This window comes from Pygocentrus nattereri, chromosome 27 (genome assembly GCF_015220715.1).
Source record: "Pygocentrus nattereri isolate fPygNat1 chromosome 27, fPygNat1.pri, whole genome shotgun sequence".
Lineage (NCBI taxonomy): Eukaryota > Metazoa > Chordata > Actinopteri > Characiformes > Serrasalmidae > Pygocentrus > Pygocentrus nattereri.
The window spans coordinates 26,818,283-26,831,923 of NC_051237.1; the positions used below are offsets into that span (position 1 = coordinate 26,818,283).

Below are 13,641 nucleotides of genomic sequence, written 5' to 3' on the forward strand. Positions count from 1 at the left end.
GTTTGGTGTCTAAAGGTTGCTGCGTTACTTTTGCAATGAAGCTACAAGGTTAAAATATAATGTCCCGGTCTCTAGACCACCTCCACAGGCAAAGGGCTGGCAAGTCACCACTAAGGGGTAATTAGGGCTGAGTGGTAACAGCTGTGGGCACCCAACTTAAGGGTTGCTCACGTGTTGCTTTCTGCTCAGTTTTGAGTTCACATTACCACGTGCATGTCTCAGACTAAGCCGGTAATTTTAGTAGTAGTTCCTCTCTTGAGCACAAAGTTCCAGTTTGTGACTGTGTTCCCTTTTAGTTTTCTGAAACTCTCTTAGTTTTTCTCATTTCTTTTGTCTGACCTTAACCTCCACCCTCCTATGAAACTCTTATCAGTGATGCCACAATAGCTCAGGGTTAGTGCACTCTCTCCTGCATCATGAGGTTACGAGTTTGAGTCTAGCTCGGTGTGACCTCTTTCTTTTTTTTTATGGTCTTGGGTTTCACAACCAATAGTTTTGTGGTATCTGAACTTGGGAACTGCCAGTTATATCCCCACTTAGGGTAACCAGCTGTCACACTGTCTAAAAGCTTTCAAAGTTATGCTGCATAGCTTAAAGCCAGTTGTAGGATCACTAAGCCTTATAGTGGCATTGAAGCTGGACCTCACTGTCTGTACCTTTGTCCCAGTTTATGTCACTGTACAAGTTCTGATGGTTTCAATACAAGAAAAAGTAAACCTTAATGACCAACCAAAGTAACCCTGAGATTTTTTAACGTGCAAAGTAGTAAAACCGAAATTGAACAACATGTAGATAAATGTATGCCAATATTGCTTCCTAAGACTAACCCCACAGGCCCAGCAATAACAGCGCTAAATACAGTTTCATGTCTGAGTTTCTGTTCTAATTTCCCGTTCCACTTTAAATGGAGCAGCAGTTACATTCTGGGAGTTGTACAAGTGCCCCAGTGTAACTGTTACACCATTTAAGGTGGAACAGAAAATTCAAATAAGAAGACAAGTTCAGCTTCATTGAATGTCTCAGATCATTCGTTTCTTAGGTATGTCCTGTATGCCCACCCCCCCTCCACCCTGACCGCCAGACATTGGTACAGTCCTTCATTCTTCAGTACCAGCTGCTCCCCGGCTTGCTTTGCAGACAAAACCCAAGAATCCAGCATCGTCTGATGCAGTTGATCAGGTGGATCCTCGGGTGGTATGACAAGAAATAGAAGCACTCCGGTGACCGTGTTAGGCTAGTGCTAACCCTAAAAAGACCTGGGGCCTGATTTGCGAAAGCGAACATGTGTTTATTCTATAAGAAAAAATGATGAGAAATTGTTATTCTTTAAATAAATTCTCAAAGATTATTTATTTTCTTAAGAATAATTCTATTCATTGTTCTTGAAAACGTTGTTTTTAAATGTCCTCTTAACCTTACGACAGACTCGCACTGTCTCAGGCTGTAAAAGTTGAGAAGGTGAGCGTCTAAATTTATCACGGTCGCTGCCTCTGCTGCTCCTCGTCCTCGTCCATCACCCATAATTATCATATTTTCCACTGAGGATTATTTTCCTGTTGGTTGTCTCTTCCACCATCACCTCCAGACCTTGTTTGCTACTTTTTTTGAACACTTGGTTCGACGTTTTTCCTCCGCTTTGCTTCTCGGATGAAACTAAATAACGGAAGTAAGAACAATTAATGCAAATTCAAAATGTACCATCGTTTAGGGTAGATGGTGAATTGCAGTGTAACCCACATTAGAAAACAAGATTTTCTTAAGAAAATAATTAAGATTATCTTAAAAGCATATTTGAGAACTCGAGAAGTTTTTATCAGGAATCGTTTGTCTTAAGAACCCTCACATGTTTTTATTAAGGATGCTTCTGTGAATCTGGACACTGCTGTTCTTTCATGTCCGCTGCCTTGAAAACAAAGTGGACTACTTCAGATGAAACGGTGTAGACAGCGGGAGGTGATGGAGGGTCTGCTGCGTTTTCATTTTCATTTGAAACATCCCTGACTCAGGCTGATTTAGTGTGGTTTGCCCTGTTTGTACATCACGCTGTTTGTGCTTATTTGATGCACACCGATATAATGCTTGCAGTTTTTAACCTGTAAACCCCTGTTTGTACCAGTATGTCAAAAACCACCTATTTGAGATTACAGTTCACTGCTTTTGCAGTTTGTCTAATGCTAATATATTCTTTACTGTACTTGTTGCTCCAGTGCAAAACTATAGAAGCAACTTGAGACACCAAACATGTGTGGCATGATCGTCTCCCCTGGGAGTAAAGAGGAAAACTGGGTAAAATTGGATACGGTCAAACTTTTCCTTTAGGTGTCTCCTGCCCGCTTGATAACTGATTATCCATGATAAGCTAAATCAGCTGTTATTATGAAGCAAAATGCTAAACTCTGCAGTGCTGTGGCTCTCTGTGACTCATGCCTGATGCCCTGGCATAGTATGCATTCGTTTTTTCCTAATTACTAGATGTTACCCAAAAAACCTTGCTGTAGTATTTTCCAACAGGCTGTAAAAGGCCACTTTGAGACCTTTCAGGAGTCAAGCTAAAGGTGTGACCCACTTTAGCAAAGAGAAAGTGGGGGGGGGGGGGGGGGGGAATGGAATAATGAGGCCTAGCTCTGGATTTCTGACGTTGCTGTGCTTATTTAAACAGGTGGAACCCTTTAATTGGCCTCAGTGAGCTGGTTAGTAATGCTCTGCAGCCTCAAGCAAAGTCACCCACTGAAGAGGACCTCAAGTCGTAAGTACAGCAGAGGAGATACTTGCCTCAAACTCACTGTAGTTGCCCCGTAGCCCCATAAAAGATGGACCACCCAGGAGCAGTGAGATGTGGCAGCCTGGTTTGTGGACTTCAGCACTTTGGCCGTGAACAGTGTTGTGCCAGTTCACACTGATAGGCCGCTATTCTTTTTCAATAGAACCTCTTTCTACCCTTCCACCACCAGCCCCAAATCATTGCTACTCATGAACTTAATGAATTACTGTAAACCACAGTTTTAAGTCAGTAATACTCTCAACATTTTCTGTAAGTCACTTGCTTTCTTGACTTCTGGGCTGCAAGCCAGTCACCAATTTGATGAAGGGTGGCTTTTCGACCTTAACGTTACTCAGAATATGTAGATCTCCCACAGTGTAGCTAGTCTAGTGTCCACTTGTTGGGAAACAAAGGCTGCAGGTCCTGTACAAAATGCTGTGAGCTTGAATTGGGTGGGTAAACTTTGCAGGTGTTGCATCGGAAATGTTAATGATTTCCTGCGCTCGTTATTATGTTGCATGTATTCCACAAGACTGCTTTGATGTTTCAACTCAGTGTGTCGTTTTAAATGCAGTGTAGACGTGGCTGACGTCCAGACTTGTTTTTTCAGACCCGGTGGGCACAATTTGTCCACACTTGTGTGTTCATAAAACTGTTTCACATGCTCAAACAACCCGACTTCTGCAGTTACGTCTCTACCACTAACACTAGACATGCTTGGCAGTGTTCATCAAAGCGTCATGCGGCGTACCCTAAAACGTGCTTCTTCGCTCTCGCGAGACTGAGCGCCGCTCGCTTTCACGTGCATCATTTGCAAAGTGATTCATTCAGAATTTATAGAATAGAATAGAATTTACAACCATTTGTCTCTGTGTTTGCACGCTGTGGAATTAGACCTCTGCATTTAACCCATCCGTGCAGTGAAACACCCACAAACATGCACACTAGTGATAGGGCTAGTGCCCTACTTGCCCACACTTGCCCGGAGCGGTGGGCAGCCCTATCCACGGCGCCCGGGGAGCAGTTGGGGGTTAGGTGTCTTGCTCAAGTCATGGACTGTCAGCCGAGGGGATCGACCTGGCAACCTTCCGGTCACAGGGCTGGTTCCCTGACCTCCAGCCCACGACTGCCACTTGTTTTCAGTTCAGCGTTCACAAAAACGCCGTTCATGCACAGCACTGGCCATGAATACATAAGGCAGCTTTGGAATAACTGAGGGCCCAATGTATTAACCCACCTGCACAGTTTCAGAACCAGGCATGTTCTGCACTGTGGCTCTAGCCAAAAGGTGCAGTTAATGGATCATGTGCATGGAAACAGAAGATTGTGGTTCTGTTCCTTTATGCACAAAAGGGGGAGAATTGCACAGAAATGGGTGGGGCTATTTAATTTATTGGAATATTCTGTGCATTTTACATTTACAGCATTTAGCAGACACTCTAATCCAGAGCGGCTTACAGGAAGAAAAAAATAAACACCACATACACACTAGTGAGCACACACACACTAGGGGCTAGTGAGAAGCCCAATCCGCAGCGCCCGGGGAGCAGTTGGGGGTTCGGTGTCTTGCTCTAGGACACCTCAATCATGTGCTGTCGGCTCTAGGGATCGAACCAGTAACCTTCCGGTCACTAGGCTGGTTCCCTAACCTCCAGCCCATGACTTCCCTAGAACGTGTCCCAAAAGGAAAGATTCCCTTTAACGTCGGCAGACGCAGTGGCAAGAGGAACATGTTTTGAACACGTTTAAGTGTTCGGTGGACGTTTGTGCAGCTCAAAACTTGCCTCAATCCAGCTGCAATAGGTCCGTTTTATTCTTTCATAAATTCTCTTTTCTTAGCTAGAGTTGAATCACACCAGTGGAGAATGGTTTAGTAAGAAAGAACTTCATCTCTTCATCACTCAACTGTCACCTCCTTTATCATCCAGATCCACTGCTCCTTTTAAAGGAATGGTTTGGCGAAAAGTCAGATTGTTAGTCCCTCAACGAGGAAACTTCACTTTTACATTTTAACCCATCCGTGCAGTGAAACACCACATACTCACTAATGAACACACACACTAGGGGGCAGTGAGCACACTTGCCCGGAGTGGTGGGCAGCCCTGTCCATGGCCAGGGAGCAGTTGGGGGTGAGGTGTCTTGCTCAAGGGCACTTCAGTCACGTATTGTCGGCTCAGGGGACCAAACCAGCGACGAGGCTGGTTCCCTAACCTCCAGTTGTTTTTGTTATGTGCTGCCACAGACTGTCCGGGCGCTGCACTTCCGCACTTGCAAATTCTGCCTTTTGCGTTCCGTCAACATTACGTTATAAATTAAATACTTAGAAAATAGCTTTTTGTCATTTGTAAATCGATTCAGAATCGTTTTTTCACACCATCCCTAATCTGAGCATGTGTGAAAACAGACGGCGGTACCGGAAATAAGCGAGTAGCGTCGCCACAAGGCGCAGCAAAAAAAGTTTGAAGTGACGCTGAAACCAAGTACACACTTAACGAAGTGAAGGATTTAAATATTGTTCATCTTCTAGATGATGTATGTTCAGATTTTCAGCTAAAGTCGTGTGATGTTTTAAAAAAAACGCAGCATGAAGTTTGAGCTTTACGTTACATTCACGTCGCATCTTCTTCTGTGAGTTTATTGGCTGGTTGTAAAGCAGAAATCTGATCACTGTCTGACTCCTGTAGACCTGGAGTTTCCCCATTATCTGATTACTGTCTGACTCCTGTAGACCTGGAGTTTCCCCGTTATCTGATTACTGTCTGACTCCTGTAGACCTGGAGTTTCCCCATGATCTGATTACTGTCTGACTCATGTAGATCTGGAGTTTCCCCATTATCTGATTACTGTCTGACTCCTGTAGACCTGGAGTTTCCCCATTATCTGATTACTGTCTGACTCCTGTAGACCTGGAGTTTCCCCATTATCTGATTACTGTCTGACTCCTGTAGACCTGGAGTTTCCCCATTATCTGATTACTGTCTGACTCCTATAGACCTGGAGTTTCCCCATTATCTGATTACTGTCTGACTCATGTAGACCTGGAGTTTCCCCTTTATCTGATTACTGTCTGACTCCTGTAGACCTGGAGTTTCCCCATTATCTGATTACTGTCTGACTCCTGTAGACCTGGAGTTTCCCCATTATCTGATTACTGTCTGACTCATGTAGACCTGGAGTTTCCCCATTATCTGATTACTGTCTGACTCATGTAGACCTGGAGTTTCCCCATTATCTGATTACTGTCTGACTCCTGTAGACCTGGAGTTTCCCCATTATCTGATTACTGTCTGATTCATGTAGACCTGGAGTTTCTCCGTTATCTGATTACTGTCTGATTCATGTAGACCTGGAGTTTCTCCGTTATCTGATTACTGTCTGACTCCTGTAGACCTGGAGTTTCCCTGTTGTCTGATTACTGTCTGACTCCTGTAGACCTGGAGTTTCCCCATTATCTGATTACTGTCTGACTCCTGTAGACCTGGAGTTTCCCCATGATCTGATTACTGTCTGACTCATGTAGATCTGGAGTTTCCCCATTATCTGATTACTGTCTGACTCCTGTAGATCTGGAGTTTCCCCATTATCTGATTACTGTCTGACTCCTGTAGACCTGGAGTTTCCCCATTATCTGATTACTGTCTGACTCATGTAGACCTGGAGTTTCCCCATTATCTGATTACTGTCTGACTCCTATAGACCTGGAGTTTCCCCATTATCTGATTACTGTCTGACTCATGTAGACCTGGAGTTTCCCCTTTATCTGATTACTGTCTGACTCCTGTAGACCTGGAGTTTCCCCATTATCTGATTACTGTCTGACTCATGTAGACCTGGAGTTTCCCCATTATCTGATTACTGTCTGACTCATGTAGACCTGGAGTTTCCCCATTATCTGATTACTGTCTGACTCCTGTAGACCTGGAGTTTCCCTGTTGTCTGATTACTGTCTGACTCCTGTAGACCTGGAGTTTCCCCATTATCTGATTACTGTCTGACTCCTGTAGACCTGGAGTTTCCCCATTATCTGATTACTGTCTGACTCCTGTAGACCTGGAGTTTCCCCGTTATCTGATTACTGTCTGATTCATGTAGACCTGGAGTTTCTCAGTTATCTGATTACTGTCTGATTCATGTAGACCTGGAGTTTCTCCGTTATCTGATTACTGTCTGACTCCTGTAGACCTGGAGTTTCCCTGTTGTCTGATTACTGTCTGACTCCTGTAGACCTGGAGTTTCCCCGTTATCTGATTACTGTCTGACTCCTATAGACCTGGAGTTTCCCCATTATCTGATTACTGTCTGACTCATGTAGACCTGGAGTTTCCCCATTATCTGATTACTGTCTGACTCCTGTAGACCTGGAGTTTCCCCATTATCTGATTACTGTCTGACTCATGTAGACCTGGAGTTTCCCCATTATCCGATTACTGTCTGACTCCTGTAGACCTGGAGTTTCCCCATTATCCGATTACTGTCTGACTCATGTAGACCTGGAGTTTCCCCATTATCCGATTACTGTCTGACTCATGTAGACCTGGAGTTTCCCCATTATCCGATTACTGTCTGACTCATGTAGACCTGGAGTTTCCCCATTATCTGATTACTGTCTGACTCATGTAGACCTGGAGTTTCCCCATTATCTGATTACTGTCTGACTCATGTAGACCTGGAGTTTCCCCATTATCTGATTACTGTCTGACTCATGTAGACCTGGAGTTTCCCCATTATCTGATTACTGTCTGACTCCTGTAGACCTGGAGTTTCCCCATTATCTGATTACTGTCTGACTCATGTAGACCTGGAGTTTCCCCATTATCCGATTACTGTCTGACTCCTGTAGACCTGGAGTTTCCCCATTATCCGATTACTGTCTGACTCATGTAGACCTGGAGTTTCCCCATTATCCGATTACTGTCTGACTCATGTAGACCTGGAGTTTCCCCATTATCTGATTACTGTCTGACTCATGTAGACCTGGAGTTTCCCCGTTATCTGATTACTGTCTGACTCATGTAGACCTGGAGTTTCCCCGTTATCTGATTACTGTCTGACTCATGTAGACCTGGAGTTTCCCCGTTATCTGATTACTGTCTGACTCATGTAGACCTGGAGTTTCCCCGTTATCTGATTACTGTCTGACTCATGTAGACCTGGAGTTTCTCCGTTATCTGATTACTGTCTGACTCCTGTAGACCTGGAGTTTCCCCATTATCTGATTACTGTCTGACTCCTGTAGACCTGGAGTTTCCCCATTATCTGATTACTGTCTGACTCCTGTAGACCTGGAGTTTCCCCATTATCTGATTACTGTCTGACTCATGTAGACCTGGAGTTTCCCCATTATCTGATTACTGTCTGACTCCTGTAGACCTGGAGTTTCCCCATTATCTGATTACTGTCTGACTCCTGTAGACCTGGAGTTTCCCCGTTGTCTGATTACTGTCTGACTCCTGTAGACCTGGAGTTTCCCCGTTGTCTGATTACTCAAGTGCATGTAAACACGTTGATTGGGTTTCTGACCAAATCTGATTTTCTGGAGTTATCGGATTGTTAAGTGCATGTAAACACACTCGATTGAAGTTCAGACAATGTGATGAGCTTGGCTTTAAAAAGAGCTAAAAGAGATGAATATGTGAATATGTGCAGGGTCTGAAAGAAATATCCTAAATCTTTATCTCAGGTTCTTCTCCTAGACTCAGTTAAGTCCAGCTTGATATCGGAGTGAGACTGAAGTCTGTTTCTGAAATTCGGCTCCTGAGAAATGAAACACGTGGCTTAACTCTTCAGCGTCTGACTCATCTCAGCTGAATAACATCTCCATTAGAAAAGTGTGAGATCTCATCACTTTCATATACGGCCCTGTTCCAGATCGCAGAATGTGACGTAGATGATCCTATGCAGAACCTTTTTGAAAAGGATTCTATATAGCACCTATATAGAAACCTATATAGGTTCTAAATAGGTTTCTTCTGTTGTGACAAGCTTGACTTCATAGCAATAGCAGAACCCCTTTGGTGCTTTATGAATCCATTTTCAAAAAGGTTCTATATAGAATTTCATACAGCACATTCTCCCTTAGTCTGAATAACCCCTTCATGGTGCAAAGAACCATTTTCTTTATTAAAGAACCCTTGAAGAACCATCTTTTTTAAGAGTCTAGCTTTAGCCTAAAGGACTTATATCTTGGAAAAACAGAGTTCCTTGTGCTCTTTTGAAATAAAAGAGTTTGATGTAGTTTGTAAACATTGTTTTCATAACATACTGTTCACTCTCTTCTGCACACAGTCCATAGATGGAGACTAAGCTGCAAAGACAGCCTGTTTTCACTTCCATGAGCTTGTGATGTCACGGAAAACAACTAATTAGTAATATGTGGCTATTCAAGCTACAGCATTTTAGCCCCGCCCACTAACACTGACATTATAGTCAGTGGTGGACGAAGTACTCAAACCATGTACCTGAGTTAAAGTCGAGACCCCCAAGGTAAAATATTCCTCCAGTAAAAGTAGAAGTTCCTCCCTTTAGACCTCCACTTGAGTAAAAGTACTAAAGTATTTCCCTTCAAATGTACTTAAGTATAAAGTAAAAGTACTAAAAGAGTAATTCTGGCTCTGATGTCCTGTTATCATTTTTATAACCAGACTGGCTTCATGAACTCATTTCAGGTGAAAGTCCTCCAGCGTCTCTCTTGGTAAACCAGTCTTTTAATAGAACGTCATTAATTAGTGACGCTGACGTCTATTAAAATGATCAGAAGCACAAAACACTGAAGGTAAACAGTTTCCATCAGGGAGAACCGAGTGGCTCTGAAATCACTTTTTACACACAAGCAAAGTTTCAGTTTCAGATTTATTTACAACTTAGTTCCAAGTTTAAGTTGAATAAAAACTGGCTTTAAACTCAGGATCACAGATGAGCTCCTTTACTATGTTGATCTGTAGGCGTCTGTTCATAAACATAAACCAGCCCAAACTCATTTACTATAAAATGAAATGGTGTTTGTAGAAATTCAGAAAAAAGCCGCGTCAGTCTCGACTGCATATGTGGACATATTTCTATATTGAGCTCTATTTACACAAAGTTAGGTTAGTTCATCATTTATGTTGAACAGACTCTCCCAAAGTTTTACGCTGCTGCGCTGACGTTGAACCGCGTGCTGCACTGGGTCGGTCTGACCAACAGGTCAAAACCAGCTCTAAACAAAGTGACCGCTGGGCCCTGATTGGTGCTCTGGCTTTGCGCTTCTTTCGTTTTGACATGTTACGTTTTTATACACACAGAAACCAAAAGGAACCACAGATTTCTCAAAATGTAGGAGGAAAAAGTCGGATATTAGACTCTGAAATGTAGTGGAGTGAAAGGAAAAAGTCGCCCAGAATGGAGAAACTTCAGTACAGATACACCAAAAATACTAAAGTACAGAAACTAATTACATTTACTCAGTTACTCAGTTACTCAGATACTGTCCACCACTGGTTATAAGCAGTTACAAAGTTATACGTTTTTCAGCTGGACTGCTTTTTGAATGAGGCACAGCCAATCAGAACAGAGCTCATTTGCATTCAACAGTCTTGAAGGCACAGAAACAGTCAGCCTGTTTAATTCTAAGGGATGAGGAGAGGTTGGAAAATGGTCACACAAAAATGAATTATATCTGTTTTTGATATAAAAAAAATGTTTTTGAAAAAAAAAAGCCAAACAAACACTGTAAGTGGACCTCCAGGAAAAAAGATAAATATAAAAATGCAGGATATGGGCCCTTTATAATTCATGAACCGCAGTTCTGACCACTTGATCTAAATGACTGAGAAGCTTCTACCTGTGTCATTAAATCTGACCATACCTGCATCATTCTACTGGTTGCTAAGCAACAGCAATGGTCACTGTACTACAACTACTTTCTTCGGCAGAAGAAACTGACAATATTAAAAACACAAACAAAGAGAAGACAAACGAGGCTCTCTTTTGCCCAAACTGTAAATAATTGTTTTTCTTACTACATAGGAACTCAACAACAATGAGTGACCCGCATGGTGATGGTCATTCAGGTGACAGACGGACTTTTTAACTTCTTCAACAAATAAGTGCCTTTCTTTGTTCCTTTGTTCCCTATATGGTTTGGTACTGTAGAGCACCTTCATTGGCTTCCTTTTGATCCAAAAAGCACCTCATCATCATCATCATCATCATCATCATCATCATTAACTGCTTAGGCCAGATAGACTCGTGGTATCAGCTGGGAGAGCAGAATTCTCAGACCACCGTGTCCCCCCACAATTTCCTAGCCACTCCAAGGCCAACTTGGAAATATCATCCCTCCAGCAGGTCCTAGGACGACCCCGGGGTCTCGTCCCAGTAAGTAGTGCCTGGTAAACCCAAGGGGGGCCTCCTGGTCAGATGCCCAAACCACCTCAGCTGGCTCCTCTCCTTGTGGAGGAGTAGCGGCTCTACTCCGAGCTCCTCCAGGATGACCGAGCTCCTCAGCCCATCAAATAGAGTGTAGCACCACCCTGTGAAGAGGCTCATTTCCGTCGCTTGTATTCGCGATCTCGTTCTTTCGGTCATCACCCACAGCTCATGACCACAGGTGAGGGTCAGGATGTAGACTGACCGGTAAACAGAGAGCTTCGACTTATGGCTCAGCTCCTCTTCACCACTACAGTCCGGTACAGTGACCGCATTACTGCTGCCGCCTGTCCCAGCCTGCGGCCGATCTCACCATCCCTCTTCCCATCACTCGTGAACCACCACAAACATTGTTTGCTATTAATTAACTCTTATACAATAGGTAGCATGTGATCCACAGCACGAGCTGAAGGTGATAACAGTCTGTCTTATGGCCGGTTGTTAAAGTATGTCAGTCATTCTTAATCCGGACTGATTATTCTGTTTATCTGCTGTATTATTATGTCCGGTTTAGTCTTAGTTCTTACGTTTATTCTTGTATCTGAACTTCTGTCTAGATATGCTCTACATACCTGTCTTTGCGCTCATGTTTATTTGGCCTGAGCTAGAACGTGCAAAGAGCACTGAGAGAACAGTTTGTGATTCTGGCTCTTCCCTCTGTGCAGGAAGCTGCACCAGCAGTTTGAGATGTATAAGGACCAGGTGAAGAAGATCGGGGATGAGGCTCAGAAGGCTCAGGAGCAGAAGGGCGACTCCCCCACCTGCGGAATCTGCCACAAAACCAAGTTTGCCGACGGCTGCGGCCATGTGTGTTCTTATTGCCAAACCAAGTTCTGTGCGCGGTGCGGAGGACGTGTCTCTCTGAGATCCAACAAGGTATGCAGACTGCGTCTGATAGTGTAGCTAGACCTGCTCTGTGACTTTGCACCCCCTCATCATCACTTTAAAATTTCAATTTTAGAATTGTGCAGGGTGCAGGGTGGGTGTTTCTAATAAAGTGGCCAGTGAGTGGAAGAGCAGGGTGGGTGTTTCTAATAAAGTGGCCAGTCTGTGGAAACACAAGGTAGGTGTTTCTAATAAAGTGGCCAGTGAGTGGAAGAGCAGGGTGGGTGTTTCTAATAAAGTGGCCAGTCTGTGGAAACACAAGGCAGGCGTTTCTAATAAAGTGGCCAGTGAGTGGAAACACCAGGCAGGCGTTTCTAATAAAGTGGCCAGTGAGTGGAAACACAAGATAGGCGTTTCTAATAAAGTGGCCAGTGAGTGGAAACACAGGGTAGGCGTTTCTAATAAAGTGGCCAGTGAGTGGAAACACCAGGCAGGCGTTTCTAATAAAGTGGCCAGTGAGTGGAAACACAAAGCAGGCGTTTCTAATAAAGTGGCCAGTGAGTGGAAACACCAGGCAGGCGTTTCTAATACAGTGGCCAGTGAGTGGAAACACAAGGCAGGCGTTTCTAATAAAGTGGCCAGTGAGTGGAAACACAAGGCAGGCGTTTCTAATAAAGTGGCCAGTGAGTGGAAACACCAGGCGGGTGTTTCTAATAAAGTGGCCAGTGAGTGGAAACACAAGGCAGGTGTTTCTAATAAAGTGGCCAGTGAGTGGAAACACAAGGCAGGTGTTTCTAATAAAGTGGCCAGTGAGTGGAAACACCAGGCAGGCGTTTCTAATAAAGTGGCCAGTGAGTGGAAACACCAGGCAGGCGTTTCTAATAAAGTGGCCAGTGAGTGGAAAAACAAGGCAGGTGTTTCTAATAAAGTGGCCAGTGAGTGGAAACACAAGGCAGGCGTTTCTAATAAAGTGGCCAGTGAGTGGAAACACCAGGCAGGCGTTTCTAATAAAGTGGCCAGTGAGTGGAAACACCAGGCAGGCGTTTCTAATAAAGTGGCCAGTGAGTGGAAACACAAGGCAGGCGTTTCTAATAAAGTGGCCAGTGAGTGGAAACACCAGGCGGGTGTTTCTAATAAAGTGGCCAGTGAGTGGAAACACAAGGCAGGCGTTTCTAATAAAGTGGCCAGTGAGTGGAAAAACAAGGCAGGTGTTTCTAATAAAGTGGCCAGTGAGTGGAAACACCAGGCAGGCGTTTCTAATAAAGTGGCCAGTGAGTGGAAACACCAGGCAGGCGTTTCTAATAAAGTGGCCAGTGAGTGGAAACACCAGGCGGGTGTTTCTAATAAAGTGGCCAGTGAGTGGAAACACAAGGCAGGCGTTTCTAATAAAGTGGCCAGTGAGTGGAAACACAGGGTAGGCGTTTCTAATAAAGTGGCCAGTGAGTGGAAACACCAGGCAGGCGTTTCTAATAAAGTGGCCAGTGAGTGGAAACACAGGGTAGGCGTTTCTAATAAAGTGGCCAGTGAGTGGAAACACCAGGCAGGCGTTTCTAATAAAGTGGCCAGTGAGTGGAAAAACAAGGCAGGTGTTTCTAATAAAGTGGCCAGTGAGTGGAAACACCAGGCAGGCGTTTCTAATAAAGTGGCCA

The 13,641-nt window shown here is 44.1% G+C and overlaps 1 protein-coding gene across 6 annotated transcripts in view; it reads left to right on the top strand.

Moving 5' to 3' along the window:
- Nucleotides 1–13,641, top strand: part of rims2b (regulating synaptic membrane exocytosis 2b) — a 250,923-nt gene that overhangs the window by 19,994 nt on the left and 217,288 nt on the right. For all 6 annotated transcript variants that reach the window (XM_037535353.1, XM_037535354.1, XM_037535355.1 and 3 more), the window contains exons 3-4: nt 2,660–2,746; nt 11,833–12,043. In XM_037535353.1, the coding sequence (XP_037391250.1) occupies nt 2,660–2,746; nt 11,833–12,043 (298 nt within the window). The remainder of the gene's footprint in view (nt 1–2,659; nt 2,747–11,832; nt 12,044–13,641) is intronic.